The following is a 22,175-nucleotide window of genomic DNA, read 5'->3' on the forward strand; positions in this document are numbered from 1 at the left end:
TGGGGGGGTACTCGCAGGCCATTCCTGCTTTCCTGATGGGACTGCTCCCTCGCTGTTTGACCCTGGTGTTTCCTGTGCAGCTTCGGAGCATGTGCCATTTCTGTCAGGATCTAAAAAATGATCATCCAGGAGAAGCAGCTGGCAGTGCCTGGCCTCAAAGTCTGCTCTGCCTTTCCCTGCTGGGCTCCTCCTTGGTTTCTGGAGACTGTGGTATCTGCAGTGGGGAGGGGCGGTCCTCTCCCCGGCTGCAGGTGAAAGGACCAAGCAGATGCCATAACAGGCTGCTCAGTCTTCTCTCAGAGATCAGGCCTCAATTTCAGTTTCCTGAGACTTGAGCAAGCAGTTTCTGGGAGGGCCATAAACAAAAGACATAGTCCTTGCAGTAGCTCCCTTTCTGCACGTACTCTGACTGCTCAAGGTTCAGCCAGTTGTTTACTGTCTGGGACCCCTCACCAAGTTAGAGAGCTACGTGCATGGGTCAATGTGAACGTGTGAGGCCAGTCAGCCCCCATAGCAGCTCAAGGACAGAGCCTGGGCCACTGAGTCAGTATGTGCTAGGCCAGCCAGCCCCCATGGGAGCTCAAGGACAAAGCCTGGGACTTGTCTAGGCCTGCACCAAAATGATAACTGTAACCCCCAACCAGCAAATTCAAAGGTTACACACCCTCACCCAATCATATGACGCCAAGGCTTGTACCACCCTGCTTGCGGTTTTTCCCTTTAAAAACCCCTCACCCTGAGAGCTCAGGGCCGTCCTCCTCCTCCCTCTGTGTCAAGTGTTGGACACGGACCAAGCCTGGTCTTGCTTGTTATCAATAAACCCCTGTGTGTTTTGCATCGGATATCGGCTCTGTGGTGGTCTTGCTCGGGGGGTCTAGTGATGTGGCCACGACACAGGGCGCTTCACAGACTAGAGCCAGTTCAATTGCCTTGAGGAGCCTGGACTCCTGAGGTGGCAAAGGGCAGGGAAGGGTGGCAAAAACTACCATTACTTTCCTGAAATCCTGGAAATGAGAAAACAAAACCTGAAAGGGGCCTGAGGCTTCGAGGACCCTTGGCCCAGGGTAAACATTAATTTATTGACAATCATCACAAAGAGACTGACAACAGGTGACAGGACAAACAGAATAAACAAGACATTCAGAAGGAAGAACGCTGCACACAGGGACCTCAGGATCCCAACCAGTCCCGAAGGGCTGCAGATAAGCAACCCAATGGCCAGAAGAGGGCTTGAAGCATCCTCCGTCCCCTCCAGCTCAGAGGTCATTGGTGCGTCCACTTACTCTTACTGAGCTCCAGTCTGTCTAGACACCAGATACCACAAACTTACCAATTGGCCAAAACCAATAGAATAAGTTTGCCAGAGACTTGGGGTGCCCCCTGCCCAGAACCAGTATTGCAAGAGATCCCGGGTTTCAGGACCAATGTTGGGTCCCGGGTCTCTCCCAATAATGGGCAATAGACCACCAAAGTCTATTAAACCAGAAGCAAACTTTATTTAAATTAAAAATTTTAAAAAATAAAACACCAAGGGGCACAAAAGCTTATCAGCTAGCTGAGACCACAACCAAAGTTGGAATTCTGAGGCTGTGGCCATGGAGGTGGGTCCTGGCCCTCTTTTATAGCATCAGGCACGGGTTGCATGCTAGGAGTGATGTAGAAACATCAGGCATGGGATGCATCCCTATAAGTCACATAGAAACAACTATTAAAAGCTAACTTGGGTCCAGGCAGTTGTTAACCCCTGGCTGTTGACAGAGATGCTGGCTGTAAAGCAGAGAGCCATTGTTAGCAGTTAACCTTTAGAGCTGATGACTGTCAGTTTTTATCTCTTAAGCTTATAATTTTATATTTTTATGTGCCTGGACCCTTCAAGAGAAGAACAATATCTCCTAGACAGAAGAGGTGGAGCACAGCTCCTTATGTGTCCATGTGGTCTTTGCATGGTGACATCTTGTTTAAAACAGAATGGTACAGGGAAGGGTGACCTCATGGAAGACAAGCCCCACTAACACAGCCTCTAGCCTAGTGATCAAGGTCACCAACAACTGTGACATGTTGTGCTGACAGTACACACCTTCAGCACAAGAGGATGGAAACTGACACCTGGAATAATTCAGATGACTCTCCAGAGAATCATGCCAAGAAAAGCCAGTCCCCAGAGGCCATGTGCGGAAGAGCCTTGAAGATAGAAAACCATAGCAATTGAGAGAAATTAGTGATTGCCACAGTTTAAGGAGGATCTGCAAAGGGAAAGGAATGGTTGGGGCCATAAAGAAGACCCTGAGGAGTCTTTGGACAATGGAAATCATCTGTACCCTGACTGTAGCATTGTGCTACAGTTTCTAAAGTATCACCAGACGGCATGGTGACTCTCACTCATAGGTAGAGAATGGGCAGATCTATGTGAGTTTGTTTACATAGTAAGTGCTAGGCCAGCCAGGGCTACATAGTGACACCTGTTCTAAACTCAACAATAACAACAACACCTAAGGCATTATTGACATTGGTCAAGAGCTGCATGTGATGGCGTACCTCTGCAGCTCCCATACTCCAGAGGCCAAGGCAGGAGGATCGTGAGTTTGAGGCCAGCCTGGGCTACATAGAAAGATCTGACCTTAGCAAAACAATGGAGCAGAACAATGCTACCACTGGGAGAAATGAGTAAAAGTCACATAAGCTCTCTCTAAACCTTTTCTTACAAACGTATGCCATATGTAGTTACTTCAAAATGAAAGCCTGAAAGATAACCTAGATTTCATTAAAAACGCAAAACAGATGTGTAAGCATTCTGTATCATCAGCAGGCGACTGCATCCCAGCCTAAAAGAGGATGTGCACTCCCATGCATTCTCTTTCTGCACTCTCCCTCCGCGTGGTCTCTCTGTCTCTGTCTCTCTCTCTCCTTCTCTTAATAAAGCTCTAAAAGGTATCACTGGGTCCTGTCGTGACTGTGACCTTTCCACGCGGTAGCCGCGGCCAGCCATATACCCTTACGAGATGAAAGCACACAAAGACAAAAATAAAAGGAAAACATTTGCCCACGATGGATGCAGGCCTAACTGACTCTGTAATTGGAAGAGTCCCATATATCAAGGGCAACCCAGATTTTGATCAGGCGAGACAAAAAAGGAGGTGAAAGCCACTAATGACCCCGAAAAGCTGCGCAGTGTCGTTCGTGACGTCATAGCTTCATTCTTGGTTACAGGAACACAAGTCACAAGAACGTATTTTTAAAGATTTACTTTAGGCTGTCACTTGTGTTTTTGAACTGAGCCATTCTGACAGGTGTAAGGAGGAATCTCAGTCTTGGGCATATGCCCAAAGGATGCTCCACCATACAAGGACCCTTGCACAACTATGTTCATAGCAGCTTTATTAATAATAGCCAGAAACTGGAAGCAACCTAGATGTCCTTCAACTGAAGAATGGATAAAGAAAATGTGGTACATATACACAATGGAGCATTGAGTAAAAAAACAATGACATTAGGAAATTTATTGGTAAATGGATGGAACTAGAAAAGATCACCCTGAGTGATGTAACCCAGACCCAGAAAGATAAACATGGTATGTACTCAGTCATAAGTGGATATTAGCCATAAAGCAAAGAAGAAACATGCTACAACCCACAGACCCTGAGAAGCTAAGCAACAAGGAGGGGTCAGGTGGGGAGGCATGAATCTCACTGTGAAGGGGAAATAGAACGGACATTGCCAGTGGATGGGGGGAGGGGCTGGAAGGGGCAATGGGGATGGGAACTGGAGGGATCAGGTGTGGGGAGATTGGAGGGAGAGAGTACTGAGAGAGACAGCTGGAATCTGGGGGCATCTCTGGGAAGAGCTAGAAACTTAGAGCAATGGAAACTCCCAGGAATTTATGAGAGTGACCCTAGTTAAGACTCTGAGCAATGGGGGATACAGAGCCTGAACTGGCCATCTTCTGTAACCAGGCAAGACTTCCAGTGGAGAGACTGGGACACCAACCCAGCTACAAACCCCCTGACTGACAACTTGTCCTGCCTGCCTACAAGATGTGCTGGGGTAAAGATGGCACAGAAATTGTGGGAATGACCAACTAATGACTGGTCCAGCTGAAGACCCATACCCTGAGAGGAAGCTCACCCCTGAGGGCCAGGGGCAGGATACCCCAGAGACCTAGGATAGAATCAAACAGGACTGGCAAAAAAAAATTCAATGAAGTGATTCCTAATGATATTCTGGTATTCTCATAGATTGGTGCCTAGCCCACCTGTCATCAGAGAGGCTTCACCCAGCAACTGATGGGAACAGATACAGAGACCCACAGCAAAACATGAGGCAAAGCTCAGAGAATCTTCTGGAAGAGAGGGAGGAAGGATTATAGGAGCCAGAGGGGTCAAGGACACCACAAAAAAACACACAGAACCAACTAACCTGGGCTCATGGGGGCTCACAGAAGCTGAACTGACAACCAGGGAGGCTGCATGGGACTGACCTAGGCCCTCTGCACATAGGTTACAGTTGTGTAACGTGATCTTCTTGTGAGCCCCTAACAATGAGAGCAGGGGCTGCCTCTGACTCTGTCGCCTGCTTCGGGGACACATTCCTCCTACAAGATTGCCTCATCCAGCCCTAATAGAAGAGGAGGAGCCCAGTCTCACTGCAACTTGATATGCCATGGTGGGCTGATATCCATAGGAGGCCCGCCTGTACCTGAAGAGAAACAGTGGAGGAGGAGTGGATGGAATGGTTAGAGGGGAGGTGGGGGGCGGGGGAGGAATTGGGAAGAAAGGAGGGAGGAAGGGGAAACTATGGTTGGGATGTAAAAGCAAAAATAAATAAATAATGGGCTGGAGAGATGGCTCAGTGGTTAAGAGCACTGACTGCTCTTCCAGAGGACCTGGCTTCAATTCCCAGCAACCACATGGAAGCTCACAACTGTCTATAACTCCAGTTCCAGGGGATCCAACACCCATGGCAAAACATCAATGCACATAAAAAGAAAATGAATAAATAAATAAATAAATAAATAAATAAATAAATAAATAAATAAATAAATAAATAAATAAGAGATTTACTTTAGGGCCAGTGAGAGGGCTCAGCTGGTAAAGGCGATTGCTGCCAAGCCTGACAACCTGAGTTCAGTCCCTTGACCCACATGGTGGAAGGAGAGAACTGACTCTCAAAGGTCATTCTCTGACCTCCACATGCATGCCAACACAAAGACACACACACAAAATAAATGTAAAAAAATTAAGTGTTTACTTTAAAAAGTACATGTGTGTATGGGGCCAGGAGGGGTATGTGCATGTGAGTGCAGGGGCCTGAGGAGGCCAGAGGCATTGGATCCCCTGGAACTGGAGTTACAGGCTGCTGTGAGCCACCTAACATGGGAACATGCTGGGAACTGAGCTCAGGTCCTCTGGAAGACCAGCATGTGCTCTTAACCACTAAGCCATCAAGAGAAGGTTGTGGTTTGTTTTTAACCAATTGGGCACTCTTCTCTTTCCTTCTTTCCCCTTCCTCTTCCCCTTCCCTTCCTTCTTTCCTCCACTCCTTTCTTCTGTCCTTCGCCCCTCCATCCCTCCCTCCCTTGACTCATGTAACCCAGACTGGCCTTGCTTTGTAGCTGAAGATGACCTTGAACTTCTGCTCTTCTGCCTCAGCTTCCCAAGGACTAGGATTACAGGCATGCACCACCATGCTCACTTTATGAAACCTGGTATTTAATGTAACTTTTACAAGGTGATAGAACAAAAGAAAACACATTTTCAAACCACCTTAGTGGAAAACACATACTCATTAGAAGAAAGTTGGGGGAGCATCTTTTAGAACAACCCCCCCCCCATTACAGTGACCCTAGTTCTCAGTTCCCCATGACAGCTTCGGAGATATCTGTGGCAGTGCTGTGTGTGAAACGAAAAAAGGGAAGTTATAGAACTCATCAACTGTTGTCTGCATTCTGCTACCCCTCCATTAAGAAATACCACACATGGGAGTGCAGATATGACTCAATGATGAAGAGCACCAGCTGTTCTTGCTGAGACTCTGGATTCAGTTCCCAGCACCGACCAGGCAGCTCACAAATGTAGCTAGAGTTTTCCAGCCTGGCCCACAGTCAGGACAAATCTCTGACACCCACCAGTCCCACAGCCGCTCAGACCCGACCAAGTAAACACAGAGACTTATATTGGTTACAAACTGTATGGCCGTGGCAGGATTCTTGCTAACTGTTCTTATAGCTTAAATTAATCCATTTCTATAAATCTATACCTTGCCACGTGGCTTGTGGCTTACCGGCATCTTCACATGCTGTTTGTCATCCTGGCGGCTGGCAGTGTCTCTCTGACTCAGCCTTCCACTTCCCAGCTTTATTCTCCTCCTTGTCCCGCCTATACTTCCTGCCTAGCCAATGGCCAATCAGTGTTTTATTTATTGACTAATCAGCAACACATTTGCCATACAGAACATCCCACAGCACACAAACTGTAACTTCAACTCCAGAGGATCTGATGTCCTCTTCTGGCTGCTGTGACACTGGATGAACATGGTACATTTACATATATGCAGGTAAAACATTCATACACATAAAATAAAAATAAAGAAATGTCATACAGTTGAAGAAAATGAGTGGATGCAATGTATAGATATGCCAAGAGTTTCACAGCAAATAAGACAGCCTACAGAATGGAAAAAACCACATCAACAAGTGTTTCTTTTATGAATTTGAATGCCCTTGTGTTTGGTGTATAGATGATTAGAATTGAAATGTCCTCTTGGTGGATTCTTCCTTTGATGAGTATGTGTCCTTCCCGGTCTCTTCTAATTAGTGTTGGTTTTGTCTGGTATTAAAATGGCTACACCAGCTTGTTTTTTGGGTTCATTTGCTTGGAATATCTTTTTCCATCTTTTCACCCTGAGGTGATGTCTATCTTTTATGTTAAGGTGTGCTTCTTGGATGGACAGAAGGATAGATCTTGTTTTTTTTTTTTTTTTTAATTTATTTTGCAATACAATTCAGTTCTACATATCAGCCACGGATTCCCTTGTTCTCCCCCCTCCCGTCCCTCACCTTCCCCCCAACCCCCCCCCCCATTCCCATCTCCTCCAGGGCAAAGCCTTCCCCACAGACTGAGGTCAACCTGGTAGACTCAGTCCAGGTAGGTCTAGTCCCCTCCTCCCAGGCCGAGCCAAACAATCCTGCATAGGCCCCAGGTTTCAAACAGCCAACTCATGCAATGAGCACAAGATCTGGTCCCACTGCCTGGATGCCTCCCAAACAGATCAAGCCAATCAACTGTCTCACCCATTCAGAGGGCCTGATCCAGTTGGTGACCCCTCAGCCATTGGTTCATAGTTCATGTGTTTCCATTCATTTGGCTATTTGTCCCTGTGCTTTATCCAACCTTGGTCTCAACAATTCTCGCTCATATAAACCCTCCTCATTCTCCCTAATTGGACTCCCAGAGATCCACCTGGGGCCTAGTCATGGATCTCTGCATCCAGATCCCTCAGTAGTTGGATGAGGTTTCTAGCACAACAATTAGGGTGTTTGGCCATCCAATGACAGAGAAATGGAATGAGATCTACATGAACAGCCTGGACATGAGTGGGGGTAATGAAAGGCGAGGGTTGAGGGAAAGAGAGCTTGGGGGAGCGGGAGATCCCAGCTGGATCAACAACAGAGAGGGAGAACAAGGAATAGGAGACCATGGTAAATGAAGACCACATGAGAATAGGAAGAAGCAAAGTGCTAGAGACGCCCACAGAAATCCACAAAGATACCCACACAACAGACTGCTGGCAATGGTCGAGAGACTGCCCGAACTGACCTACTCTGGTGATGGGATGGCCAAACACCCTAGATCTTGTTTTTTTAATTCAGTCTGCTAGTCTGTGTCTTTTGATTGGGAATAAAGACCATTGACGTTGAGAGTTATCAATGAGCAGTGTTTGTTGATTCCCATTGCTGTATGTGGGTCCCCCCCCCTTTTGATTTGCTGCTCTGGGATTATTTATTCCTTGTGTTTTCTTGGGAGTGGTTGCCTCTTCAGGTTGAAGTTTTCCTTCTAATGTCTTATGTAGGGCTGAATTTGAGGGTCAATACTGCTTAAATTTGGTTTTATCATGAAATGTCTTTCTCCATCTATTGTGTTGGAAGTTTTTCTGGGTAGAGTCATCTGCACTGGCATCTATTGGCTCTTAGAGTTTGTAGAACATCTTTCCAGGCCCTTCTGGCTTTTAGAGTCTCCACTGAAAAGTTATTCTAATAGGTCTGCCTTTATATGTTACTTGGTGTTTATTCCTTGCAGCTTTTAATATTCTTTCTTTGTTCTGTACATTTAGCATTTGCTTATGTGCTGAGGGGACTTCCTTTTCTAGTCCAGTCTATTTGGTGTTCTGTATGCTTCTTGTACCTTGATAAGCACTTCCTTCTTCAGGCTAGGGAAATTTTCTTCTATGATTTTGTTAATAATATTTTCTGTGCCTTTGGCCTGGGTTTCTTCTCCTTCCTCTATTCCTATTTTTCATATCATTTGGTCTTTTCATAGTGTCCAGATTTCCTAGATATTCTGTGCCTAGATTGTGTGTGTGTGTGTGTGTATGTGTGTGTGTGTGTGTGTGTGTGTGTGTGTGTGTGTGTGTGTGTGTGTGTGTGTGTGTGCTAGGAGTCTTAGCTAGGGTCATCCTTGTGGATTCTTAGGAGTTTTCCTGGCACTAGGTTTCTCCCCAACCCTGAAATGGTTCCCCCATCAAGATATCTCTTTTGTTCCTCTCTCTCTCTCTCTGTCCCTCCCACAACTTGCCTCCCATGCCCAGCCTGCCCAACCCACTCCCTCAAGTTCCCATCTCCCCATTCCCCCACCCCTGCCCCCACCCAGTTTATCCAGGAGATCTCTTCTATTTCCCCTTCCTAGGGAAATCCATGCACCCCTCTTTGGGCCTTCCTTGGTATCTAGCCTCCCTGGGGCTATGGATTGCAGGTCCTTTATCCTGTACTTTACTCCTAATATCTACTTTTGAGTGAGTACATACATGTTTGTCTTTCTGAGTCTGGGTTACCTCACTCAGAATGATTTTTTTCCATCCATTTGCCTGCAAATTTCATGAGGTCATTGTTTTTTTTACAGCTGAGTAATACTCCATTGTGTAAATGTAACACATTTTCCTTATCCATTCCTCAGTTGAGGGGCATCTAGGTTGTTTCCAGGTTCTGTCTATTATGAATAATATTTCTATGAACATAACTGAGCAAGTGTCCTTGTGGTATGATTGAGCATCCTTTGGGTATATGCCCAAGATTGGTATAACTGGGTCCTGAGATAGATTGATTCCCATTTTTCTGAGAAACCTCCACACTGATTTCCAAAGTGACTGTACAAGTTTGCACTCCCACCAGCAGTGGAGGACTGTTCCCCTTACTCCACATCCTTTCCAACATAAGTTGTCATCAGTGTTTTTGATCTTAGCCATTCTGACAGCTATAAGACGATATCTCAGAGTTGTTTTGATATGCATTTCCCTGACACCCAAGGATGTTGAACAATTTTTATTTTTTTTGGTTTTTCGAGACAGGGTTTCTCTGTGTAGCTTTGCGCCTCTCCTGGAACTCACTTGGTAGTCCAGGCTGGCCTCGAACTCACAGAGATCCGCCTGGCTCTGCCTCCCGAGTGCTGGGATTAAAGGCGTGCGCCACCACCGCCCGGCAATTTTTTTAAATGTATTTTGGCCATTTGAGATTCTTCTGTTGAGAATTCTCTGTTCAGATCTGTATCCCATTTTCTAATTGGATTATTTGGTATTTTGGATCTAGTTTCTTGAGTTCTTTATATATTTTGGAGATCAGCTCTCTGTCAGATGTAGGGTTGGTGAAGGTCTTTTCCCATTCTGTAGGCTGCCATTTTGTCTTATTGACAGTGTCCTTTGCCTTACAGAAGATTTTCAGTTTCAGGAGGTCCCATTTATTAATTTATTAACAGTGTCTGTTCTACTGGTGTTATATTCAGGAAGTAGTCTCCTGTGCCAATGTATTCAAGACAACTTCCCACTTTCTCTTCTATCAGGTTCAGTGTAACTGGATTTATGTTGAGGTCTTTGATACACTTAGATGAGTTTTGTGCAGGGTGTAGATATGGATCTATTTGCATTCTTCTAAATGCCAACACCCAGTTATGCCAGCACCATTTGTTGAAGATGCTTTCTTTTTTTCGTTGTATAATTTTGGCTTCTTTGTCAAAAATCAAGTGGTCATAGGTGTGTGATTTATGTTAGGGTCTTCAATTTGATTCATTGATCCATGTGTCTGTTTTTATGCCAATACCAAGCTGTTTTTATAACTATAGCTCTATAGTAGAGCTTGAAGTCAGGGATGGTGATGCTTCCAGGAGTTCCTTTATTGTACAGGATTGTTTCAGCTATTTTTTTTCATATGAAGTTGAGTATTGTTCCTTTGAAGTCTGTGAAGGATTGTGTTGGGATTTTGATAAGGATTGCATTGAACCTGTAGATTGCTTTTGGTAAGATCACCATTTTTACTATGTTAATCCTACCTATCCATGAACATGGAAGATCTTTCCATTTTCTGATATCTTCTTCAAAGATTTAAAGTTCTTGTCATACAGATCTTTCACTTGTTTGGTTAGAGTTACTCCAAAATATTTTACATTATTTGTGGCTATTGTAAAGGGTATTGTTTCTCTGATTTCTTTCTCAGCCTGTTTATCATTTGTATATAGGAAGGCTACTGATTTTTTTTTAACTTACTCTTGTATCCTGCCACATTACTGAAGGTGTTTATCAGTTGTAGGAGTTCCCTGGTAGAATTTTTGGGGTCACTTATGTATACAATCATATCATCTACAAATACCAAAAGTTTGACTTCTTCCTTTCCAATTTGTATCCCTTTGATCTCCTTTTGTTGTCTTATTGCTCTAGCTAGAATTTTGAGTACTATATTGAATAAATATGGGGAGAGTGGATAGCCTTATCTTGATCCTGATTTTGGTTGGAATCCTTTTAAGCTTCTCTCCATTCAATTTGATGTTGGCTGTCAGCTTGCTATATATTGCTTTTATTCTATTTAGATGTGTTCTTATATCTTTGACCTCTCTAAGACCTTTATCATGAAGGGGTGTTGGATTTTGTCAAAGACTTTTTCAGCATCTAATGAGATGATCATGTGGGTTTTTTCGTTCAATTTGTTTATATGGTGGATTACATTGACAGATTTTCATATGTTGAACCATCCCTGCATCTCTGGGATGAAGCCTGCTTGATCATGGTGGATGATTTTTTGTATGTGTTCTTATATTTGATATTCAGTATTTTAATGAGTATTTTTGCATCAATGTTCATGAGAGAGAGACTATTCTGTAATTCTCTTTCTTTGTTGCATCTTTGTGTCATTTGGGTATCAGGATAACTGTAGCCTCATAAAAAGAATTTGGCTATGTTCCTTCTGTTTCTATTGGAATTAGTTCTTCTTTGAAATTCTGGTAGAATTCTGTGCTGAAACCATCTGGCCCTGTGCTTTTTTTGGGGGGACCTTTTATGACTGCTTCTATTTCCTTTGGGGTTATAGGTATATTTAAATTGTTTATCTGGTCTTGGTTTAATTTTGGTATGTGATACCTATCTAGTAAATTGTCCATTTCTTTTAGATTTTCCAATATTATGAAGTACAGGCTTATGAAGTATGACCTAATGATTTTCTGCATTTCCTTGGTGTCTTTTGTTATGTACCCCTTTTCATTTCTGATTTTGTTAATTTGGATATTCTCTCTCTGCCTTTGGTTAGTTTGGATAAGGGAGTTTGTCTATCTTATTGATTTTCTCAAAGAACCAACTCTTTGTTTCATTGATTCTTTGTATTGTTCTCTTTGTTTCCATTTTGTTGATTATTTCCTGCCATCTACTCCTCCTGGGTGAGTTTGCTTCTTTTTTTTCTAGATCTTTCATATGTGCTGTTAAGTTGCTAGTGTGAGATTTCTCCAAATTCTTTATGTAGGCATTTAGTGCTATGAACTTTCCTCTTAGTACTGCTTTCATAGTGTCCCATAAGTTTGAGTACGTTGTGCATTCATTTTCATTGAAATCTAGACATCTTTAATTTCTTTTTTTATTTCTTCCTTGACCTAGTGGTGATTCAATTGAGAGTTGTTCAGTTTCCATGAGTTTATAGGCTTTCTGCAATTTGTGTTGTTGAATTCTAGCTTTAAGCTATGGTGATCTGATAAGATACAGGGGGTTAATCCAATTTTTTTGGTATCTGTTGAGATTTGTTTTGTAATTGAGTATATGGTCAATTGTAGAGAAGGTTCCATGAGGTGCTGAGAAGGTATACTCTTTTGTGTTTGGGTAAAATATTCTACAGATGTCTGTTAAGTCCATTTGAGTCATAAAATCTGTTAGTTCCCTTATTTCCCTTAAGTTTCTGTCTGGCAGACCTATCCATTGGTGAGAATGGGATGTTGAAGTCTCCCACTATTAGCCTGTAGGGTTTGATGTGTGATTTAAGCTTTAGTAATGTTTCTTTTACAAATGTGGGTGCCCTTATATTTGGGGCATAAATGTTGAGAATTGAGACTTCATCTTGATGGATTTTTCCTGTGATGAATATGAAATGTCCTTCTCCATCTCTTTTGATTGATTTTAGTTTGAAATCTGTTTTGTTAGATATTAGGATAGCTACACCAGCTTGCTTCTTAGGGCCATTTGATTGGAAAATCTTTTCCCAACTCTTTACTCTGAGGTAATGTCTGTCTTTGAAGTTGGGGTATGTTTCTTATATGCAGCAGAAGAATGGATCCTGTTTTTGTATCCATTCTGTTAGCCTGTGTCTTTTTAAAGGTGAATTGAGTCCATTGATATTAAGGGATATTAATAACCAGTGATTGTTAATTCCTGTTATTTTTTGGTTTGGGTGATGGTGGTGGTAGTGTGTGTGTGTTTCTTTTCTTTGGGATTTTCAGGTGTGAGATTATCTATTGCCTGTGTTTTCATGGTGCAGCTAACTACCTTGGGTTGGAGTTTTTCTTCTAGTACTTTCTGTACAGCTGGATTTGTGGATAGGTATTGTTTAAATCTGGTTTTGTCATAGAATATCTTGTTTTCTCTGTCTATGGTAATTGAAAGTTTTGCTGGGTATAGTAGTCTCGGCTGGCATCTGTTGTTTCTTAGTGTATACAAAATGTCTGTCTAAGGACCTTCTGGCGTTTAGATCATCCATTGGAAAGTTGGGTGTAATTGTGATAGGTCTGCCTTTATATGTTACTTGGCCTTTTTCCTTTGCAGCTCTTAATATTCTTTATTTATTTTGTATGCTTAGTGTTTTGATTGTTATATGGTGAGGGGACTTTTTTTTTCCTGGTCCAGTCTATTTGGTGTTCTGTAAGCTTCTTGTACCTTCATAGGCATGTCCTTCTTTAGGTTGGGAAAGTCTTCTTCTATGATTTTGTTAAATATATTTTCTGTGTCTTTTTTTTTTTTTTTTTTTTTTTGTTTTTTTTTTTGAGACAGGGTTTCTCTGTGTAGCTTTGCGCCTGTCCTGGAACTCACTTGGTAGCCCAGGCTGGCCTCGAACTCACAGAGATCCGCCTGGCTCTGCCTCCCGAGTGCTGGGATTAAAGGCGTGCGCCACCACCGCCCGGCCCTTTTCTGTGTCTTTTATTCTTAGATTTGGTCTTTTTGTGGTGTCTCAGATTTCCTGGATGTTTTGTGTTAAAATTTTTTTGAATTTAACATTTTCTTTGACCAATGAATCTATTTCCTCTAACGTATCTTCAACATCTGAGATTCTCTCTTCCATCTCTTGTATTCTCTTGGTTATCCTTGCATCTGTAGCTCCTATTCACTTACCCAGATTTTCCATTTCCAAAATTCCCTTGGTTTGTTTTCTTTATTGCCTCTATTTCAATTTTCAAGTCTTGAGCTGTTTGATTATTTTTTCTTGGCTTTCTTTAAGGGATTTATTGATTTCTTCCAATTTTTTGTTTGTCTTTCCCTCAATTTCTTTAAGGAAAATTTTCATCTCCTCTTTAAGGGCCTCTGTCATCTTCATAAAATTATTTTTAAAGTCATTTTCTTCTGCTTCATCTGTGTTGGGATGTTCAGGTCTTGCTGTTGTAGGATCACTGGGTTCTGGTGGTGCCATATTGCCCTTTATATTGTTGAATGTATTCTTACACTGGCATTTACCCATCTGTTCTTCCAACTAGTGTAAATGGTGCTTGTGCCTATAGGGGCTGCTCTTCTTCCAATTGGTGTGAATGGTGCTTGTGCCTATAGGGAAGGTCTGCCAATGTTGCTGGAGAGGGTTGTTCTTGGGGAGGATGCTGGAGTAGGTGTGACTGGGTGGCACAGTGGGTCTTGTGGGAAGAGTCCAGTGGGTGGCAAGGGTGGTGGTGCAGCCTGACCACAGGTCTCTCACCTGCTGGCCAGCTGCCGGGGACTGCACCAGAGAAGTGGAGGTCCACCAAAGTTGGGGGCAGGGCCCAGCTGCCTTGCTGGGGCTGAGATTGGGGGAGGGGAGCACGGGATATGCCCTGGGGTTTAAGGCCTAGAGATTGGGGCAGTTTAGCTGGGAGACCAGTCACTCACCTGTTCTTCCAACTGGTGTAGGTGGTGCTTGTGCCTACAGGGGCTGCTGATGTAGCAGGGGATGGTTGGCCAAGGGGAGGATGATGAGGTTGGTGGGTTTGGGTGGCGGAGTGGGTCTTGTGGGAACAGAATCCAGTGGGTGGCAGCAGTGGTGATGCAAACTACCCAGGATCTCTCACCTGCTGGCCAGCTGTTGGGGTCTGCACCAGAGCAGTGGGGTTCCACCAGAGCAGTGGGGCTGAGGTGGGGGGGCATGGACTGTGCCCTGGGACTTAGGGCCCGGAGGTTGGGGCAGTTCAGCTGGGAAACCTTAGTCACGTACCTGTTCTTCCAAGTGGTGTGAGTAGACCTGCCTTGATTTTATTTAACATTTTCTTTGACCAAGGTATCCACTTCTTCTAGCTTGACTTCAATGCCTGAGATTCTCTCTTCCATCTCTTGTTTTCTATTGATAAGGCTTGCCTCTAAGGTTCCTGTCTGAGCTCCTAAACTTTTCATGTCCAGATTTCCCTCAGTTTGGACTTCAAAATTCCATTTCTACTTTCATGTCTTGAACAGTTTTTTTCATTTCATTCCACTGTTTGTTTGTATTTTCATAAATTTCATTAATGGGTTTATTCATATCCTCTTTAAGGTTCTTGAGCATTTTCATAAAAGCTATTTTGAAATCTTTGTCTGTTATTCAGCTGTATTGTATTTTTTCATGGCCTACTGTAGTAGGGTTGCTGGGCTCCAGTGGAGACATATTGTCCTTGCTGTTACTGTGTTTTTCTGCTGGTCATCTGGGTTTGGGATGATTGTAATTCTAGATACCGATATCCTGTCTCGTGTTTGCTGGGTGGGTGTTCCATTCTTTGGTTTCTATTGCCCTTTCTGGTTCTTAGGAGTGTGGTGGCTGTGGGGTGCCTGGTAGAAAATGCTTCTTGTGATCCTGCCAGCTGTGGCCACTGGGAGTCCTAGGTAGAATGTCTTTCTAGGTATTGAGAGCTGACACTAGGGAATGGGGATGGACTAGAAGCAAGTGTTAAGAGGGTCCACAGGAAAGAAAAAAGCTGGGTGTGCCGCCAGGGTCTTTCTAGACCCCTGGGAATGGGGAAGAGAGGAAGGAGAGGCCAGAGCAGGTGGTCTGCTACAAAGCTGGGGTTAAGGCTAGGGGATTGGAATTAGAGGTGAGGAGGAAAAACGAAGATTGCCTAGCTCCAGCCTTGCCCTTTCAAGTGCTGAATGGCCCTCCTATGTGTGCATGCTTTCACAGGGCACTTTTGGCTCCCTTGGGAAGCCTTTGCTGCTCTCCAAATTAAACATATGCATGTGAGAAGCACCACTGCAGTCACAAATGACTAGCCTGGCTACTCCAACATTAAGTTTACTAGAAACTTCCTTCACTTGCCAACCCTCACCTGGCTCATCCCCAACTCTAACACAGCATGCTTACACTGCAGCTTCTTCCAGTTTCTTCCTAGGCTTGCCTCAAGGTGCTTACAGGCAGGGCCTGTTCATTTGTGCATACTATTGCAGGAAGAATGGTACCTGAGAAGAGGGAAGTGCCTCCTGAGTCCTTTGTTGCCTCTTTATACTCAGCACAGAGCCTAGCACCAAATAAGCATTCAAGTCCAGTCAATCACTTCCCTTTCTTCCCTCCCTCCCAGCTGCATGTGTCAGTGAGTTTCTTTAGGGTAATAAACTCTCCCCCAATACTGTGGCTTAAAGCAACCACTGTTGAGCTGGCTCACAATTCTGAGAGGCCACTGGTGGATCTTCTTGTCTAGGATGGCTTGGCTGTTCTTTCCTGGTATGCTTCTACATCTGTGGTCAGCTCTCGAGTGGTCTGGGGTTGGGATGTAGGTAGAGAAGGCCTCATCTGGGACAGTAAAGCTGTGCCTCATATGGTCTGCATAGGTCTTCGTCACACAGCAGTCACCCAGGTCACAAAAGTGACTAGAGAAGGGTTTCCCCTTCTCTAGTTTACCCACTGCAAATCACTATTCCAGTGGCTGCTAGCATTTCTTCTTGTTCCACTGACTCATATGAATTCCACATTCCACAGCACCAGGTACCCCACCTCCTCAGTGAGGTCGAAGCTGCCATTTGGGAGTACTTTCCCATGGCCTGAATGTCTGTTCTAACAGTACTTCACAGATGGATTCTAGGGTCCCCTTCCTCGAGTACCAGTCCTCAGGGACCCTCTCGCTTGCTTTGTTGAGTCTCCCATCTCCATGTATCTCTACATCCTCCATCTTTCTCCTGGTTTGAAGCCATGACCCACCCTCAGGTTTCAGACCTTTATGCCCTAAATTCACCCAGTTGAGAAACCATGGGTGGCCAAACGCTGGAGGTGATGGGCCTTAGCTGCATTCCCCCCAGCTCTCACTGGCAACTTCATCACTCATCAAGAGTTCAGCAAGCTCTGTCAGCAGCCGCAGCTGATGACATGACATCTCTGCTTCAGAAATGAGCAAGATCTTGTTTTCAGACCAGGCAAAGTAGCTTCCTGACCATCTGCCTTTCCTACCAGGGGCTAAGCAAGAGTTGGTGGTGTAGCATTGGGATAGCCTCAGATAATACTGGCATATCTTTGCTGTTTCTTGTGTGGTCTTGTGGTCTCCAAGTTCAGTGATATTATATGGGAACCAGACACAAACAATCCTTCCCATAAATCAATGCAGTGACCACTGCTGGTGATAGCTGGGTCCTCCACAACTGAATCCCAAGCATGTTTTCTCAGACAGCCTTAAGTCACATATTCAGCTACGGGTAGGACCATATCACCTTCCACACTCTCAGGTTGTCCACTGGGATTTGTTATTTCTTCATTGTTTTCACTGTCTATCTCTGTAGATGGAATGTGCCCAGATACAGGAGCCAATCAATTTTATATGCTGTTGTGACAATTAGGACAATGCCCAAAACAAAATTGGTGCTTGAGGAGTACTTGTGGGATACATTAAAAATGACACATTCAGGCAAAGGCCAAGAAAGTGACAGACAGGATAGAATGCTAGGTCATAACCAGAGTGGAAGTTTACACAGGGTGAGGAGGAGGAGATGTTTAAGTCATGCTTTATGAAATAATGAAATAATGCTGATGGGGAAAAGGACCGCAGGTGGCACATACCTTTAGAGGAAGCCTGGTAGGTTGGAGAAAAGGAACCAGGAAAGAAAAGTATTGCAGTCGGGGGAGGGTGACATTGGAGATGTGGGAGGTGAGGTAGGGTGACATTTAGGGTCTTGGACTTAAAGGGATGGGGAGGAATTAAAGCTTGCACCAAGAAGAATGGGGATGCTGGGGGCTTAAGATAATATTGGCTGGTCCATCCTACATTTGGAGCAACTCACTCGGGAAGAAGTCCTGCTAAGAGGCATGCTCTCATCTTCCTGTGAGGAATATAATCCTGCTTCCTTACCACTGGGCTAGCTCTGAAAGCATTTAGATCTTGGCCACTCCACCAGTCTGGTCTTCACATTTCTTCCAAAGGTTCTTAATTCAAATTCATTGCCATGGAATTTCATATAAAATACTTGGGTTTCAGAGATGACGTTTAGGCACATCTACTCTGCAGCTTTCATCCCTGCACGTTCTCAAAATCCTCCTCTTGATTTGATACAGCTTCCCACATTATAAAAATTGGACTGTTTTGTCCTGAGGTCCTAGAACTGGCTTTATGAATTTCATTTCTGTATTAAGTCAGTGGTTTGCATGAAGGGGCCCTGGGCAGGGAGACTCAGGTCTCTAAGCATGAGCAGACATGGGTCTCACTGGAGCTCAGACCATTCCCTACAATTCTGGCAGGAAGAGAGAAATGTTGTGCTTCTTTTGAGCTGTGGCTAGCCATGATTTTATGGAGACAAAATCACATTTCAGTGTTCATTAGAACTTGGCTGGGAGTATAGAGATTGACTTTGGGTATCTTCTATCATTTTCCACCTTTCACTGAACCTAGGGCTATTTTGGCTTGCCCTGGCCAGCAAGACCTGGGGATCCCTTGTCTCCATCCCCTCATCCCACAGTGCTGAGGTTAATGTGTCTAGTTTTTCATGGGTGTGAGGGATCTCAACCCATGTTTTTATGCTCGTGCAGCAAGTACTTTACCCACTGACCCATCTCTTCAGCCCCTAAATAAACTCAGTTTTAAAAATAAAATTGTTTCTTGTTTTTTGTGCTAGGATGGAACTCAGTGTGTTAGGGAAGTGCTCTTTATTGGTATTTTGAGGGACATTTCATAACACTGACATTAAAGGTGATGAAGCATTGCTTTCCTTGAACAGACAGTCCATAGACATAAATAAAAGGCAAAGAAGAAATAAAATAAACATGTTAGGCTCCTGACTTTTAGCTAGGTACTATCTGGGTGGGACAGGGGACAAAGACTGGAGATGAGACCCACCCATCCATCACTGACTGATGCCAACCTACAGTGAGAGGAGAAAAGCAGAACATAGTTTCAACTCACGAAGTGCACAAATGCACGTGTGAAGTGAGAAAGGCAAGCTGGCGAGGTGACGTGGATGACACAGCTCTTGCTATATCAAGCCTGATGACTCGTTTGACCCCTGGTACCCACTCTGGAAAGAACCAACTTCCAATTTGTCCTCTAACCTTCACACATACTCATACGAAACCCTAAAACATCTTCAAAAATGAAAAATCGGGCGGGCGGTGGTGACGCACGCCTTTAATCCCAGCACTCGGGAGGCAGAGCCAGGTGGATCTCTGTGAGTTCAAGTCCAGCCTGGTCTACAGAGCGAGATCTAGGACAGGCACCAAAACAACACAGAGAAACCCTGTCTCAAAAAAAAAAAAAAAAAAAAAAAAAAGAAAAGAAAAAATAAAGAAAAAGTCTTGCATGATGGCGCACAATTTTAATCTCAGCACGTAGGAGAGAGGGAGGCAGATCTCTGTGAATTCAAGGGCAGCCTGGTCTACACATCAAGCTAGGCCAGTTAGAGATATATAGTGAGACCTTGTCTCAAAAAATAAGTACTTAAAAGAAAACATTAAAAATGAAAAAGGCTATGTCTTAGTTTGGGTTTTATTGCTGTGAAGAGACACAATAACCAAGGTAATTCTTATAAAGGAAAACATTTAACTGGTGCTAGCCTACAGTTCAGAAGTTTAGTCCACTATCATCATGGAGGGAAGCATGGCAGTATGCAGACTGACATGATGTTGGAGAAGTAGCTGAGAGCTCTACATCTGGATCCTCAGGCAGCAGGAAGAGAATGCTACTATGGGCGTGGCTTGAGCATCTGAGACCTCAAAGCCTACCCCCTAGTGACACACTTCCTCCAACAAAACTACATCTACTCCAGCAAGGCCATGCCTCCTAATAGTGCCACTCCCTATGAGCCAATGGGGATCCATTTTCTTTCAAACTACCACAGGCTACACAAACAAAAACAATGCCCACATTTACCAGTGGCAATGTGCTTTTATGTTTAGTCCATTCCTTAATCTTATTATATCACAGACTTGCTCCACTAAACTGAGCTTCCCACTACGGCCCCAGGGTTTCATATACACTGTTAAGAATATTCAAGAAAATAAGAAACATCATTACAAACCCGAGACCTTCCTGTCCTGAGAGTGAAAGTGACCAGAAAGGAACAGCCTTCTCATTGGACACTCCGCTTTCTTCTCAGGCTGTCTCAATACATCTGCTCCCGTAACAGGCACACTGCAAGTAAAGCACAAGTGAGTGTCCTAAGAGGGGAGCAGGGGACTGTGACCTCAGCTGAGGACCATGCCAGAGCTTCCCCACAGCCATTCCTGTTCATGCACCTCCAGAATCAGGCTGGAGTTTTCTTCTAAATTATGGGGCTCTAATCTGCAGCATAATGACTATATTAATCTCATACTGCCACTGTGGCATATCATACTCACAGAGCCTGAAAACACCACACGTTGATTCACTCATGGTTCTGGAGGTCAGAAAGAAGAAATCCATAACTTCAGCCTGTCAAGTTTTCTGCAGGTGGGGGGTGGGGGTGTCTTTCTAGGGACTCCTGGCCTTTTAAAGAGATTTAATTTTAGCGATCAATGTATGTGTGTGCTCATGTGTGGTTATGTGCATGTGAGTGCAGGTACCCCCAGAGAACAGGGGCTTCAGATCCCCTGGAGTTGGAGTAACAGGTAGTCATGAGTCGCCCAGTACAGGTGCTGAGAACTGTACTTGGTTCCTCTGCAGGAACAGTGTGTGCTCTTAACTCTGAGTCATCTCCCCAGCCTTTTTAGCTTCTAGAAGTTGCTTATGGTTCCTTACCTTTTGGCCCTTTCCACCATCTTCAAAATCCATCTCTCCACAATCTCTGTCACTGCCTGTTGTCTGGCTGTGTCTTCTTGTCTGACTTATGTGGACCCTGGTGATTGTATCAGAGCCCCAGATGACCCCTGACAATCTTGTTGTGAGACCCTTAGCTTAATCTCATTGGCAAAATGCCCATTTGCCACAGCAGGTGACATGTGTACAGGTTCCGAGGATCTAGGGCATTTTAAGGAGACACTGTCCAACCCGCCATGGTAACTGGAAATAAAGAGGCAAGGAAGCAGGCTAGCCAGCCAAGGCAGCAGCAACACCAGAGAAGAGCTCCAGCATCGGCGGCAGGTCAAGGGTCAGGGCCCATGAAGTGTCGCAATACAGAGCACAGGGAAGAGTAGATTCCCAAATGGATTCTGACTCACAGGATAAACCAAGGTCCAAGTAAGACTCAGGATCCTGGGTTTTAGCTGCCATGGATGTGAACCCTGGCCCACCCCCACAGAGCCAAGAATGTCAACGGTCGCCAGCCAAGTCCAACACACAGACAAGTGGCAAGTGAGATTTATTTAAACAATGATAAGGGACAGGAACAGGATCTGGCGTGACCACCTTTGTAACCAAAGGCTCTGGGTGTGCAACAGGGCCAACAACAGAGATGAAGCCACCCATCCCTCAGGGGGCCCAGGGCACTGGCTCTGCTAGAGACTTCAGCCTCCACCTTCAACAGGTTCGTACCTTCAGCAGATTAATAGGTTATCTCCTTCAAACCTAAGGGGAGGAACACAGATGCAGTCAGATGCCTGTGGCAGAGCAAAGGAACTGGGGTGGGGGACACTGTTACGTGTCCATGTGCCGGCCCCTGGGCACCAGCTTAACTCACTGCTGGACCTCGCACTCTTCCAGTGTGAGACAAGATTTCAGAAGAAAGTGAGAGGTCAGGCCAGCTTTGGTTTATGGGTGGTTTAAAATGGATTAAGAAAGCATTTCATAACAATTTATGGGCTCTCAGCAGTAAATGTCCAAAATCTACCTGCTGACTGCTGAACTTTGAGCAAACACAGAGCTGGCTCTTCACTGTGTGCTGACACACCAAAGAAGCCTGACACTAAACTGTTTATTCTACCCGCCCAGGCGTGGCGGTGCTCACCTGCAAACACAGCACTCGGGAGGCTGAAGCAGGAGGACCACAAGTGTGAGGCCAGCCTGGGTTTCAGACCACCCTGTTCCCAAAGCGCACCCCACCCCCCCAAAAAAGGAGGGAAACAAAAATGAAAGCAGTTCAACTTACTGTTTAACAACAGTTAACTTAAACTCATTAGAAACCTGTATTTCCTGATGTTA

At 44.5% G+C, this 22,175-nt stretch overlaps 1 protein-coding gene across 2 annotated transcripts in view; it reads right to left on the reverse strand.

Annotated features, from left to right (window-relative positions):
• Window positions 1–21,378: 21,378 nt before the first annotated feature.
• The window catches only part of Lcmt1 (leucine carboxyl methyltransferase 1), a 56,697-nt gene continuing 55,900 nt past the window's right edge, over window positions 21,379–22,175 (reverse strand). For both annotated transcript variants that reach the window (XM_052762872.1, XM_052762873.1), the window contains exon 11: window positions 21,379–21,602. In XM_052762872.1, the coding sequence (XP_052618832.1) occupies window positions 21,580–21,602 (23 nt within the window). In that variant the 3' untranslated portion in view covers window positions 21,379–21,579. The remainder of the gene's footprint in view (window positions 21,603–22,175) is intronic.

This window comes from Peromyscus californicus, unplaced genomic scaffold (assembly GCF_007827085.1).
Source record: "Peromyscus californicus insignis strain IS unplaced genomic scaffold, ASM782708v3 Scaffold_4__1_contigs__length_199733344, whole genome shotgun sequence".
Classification (NCBI taxonomy): Eukaryota; Metazoa; Chordata; class Mammalia; order Rodentia; family Cricetidae; genus Peromyscus; species Peromyscus californicus.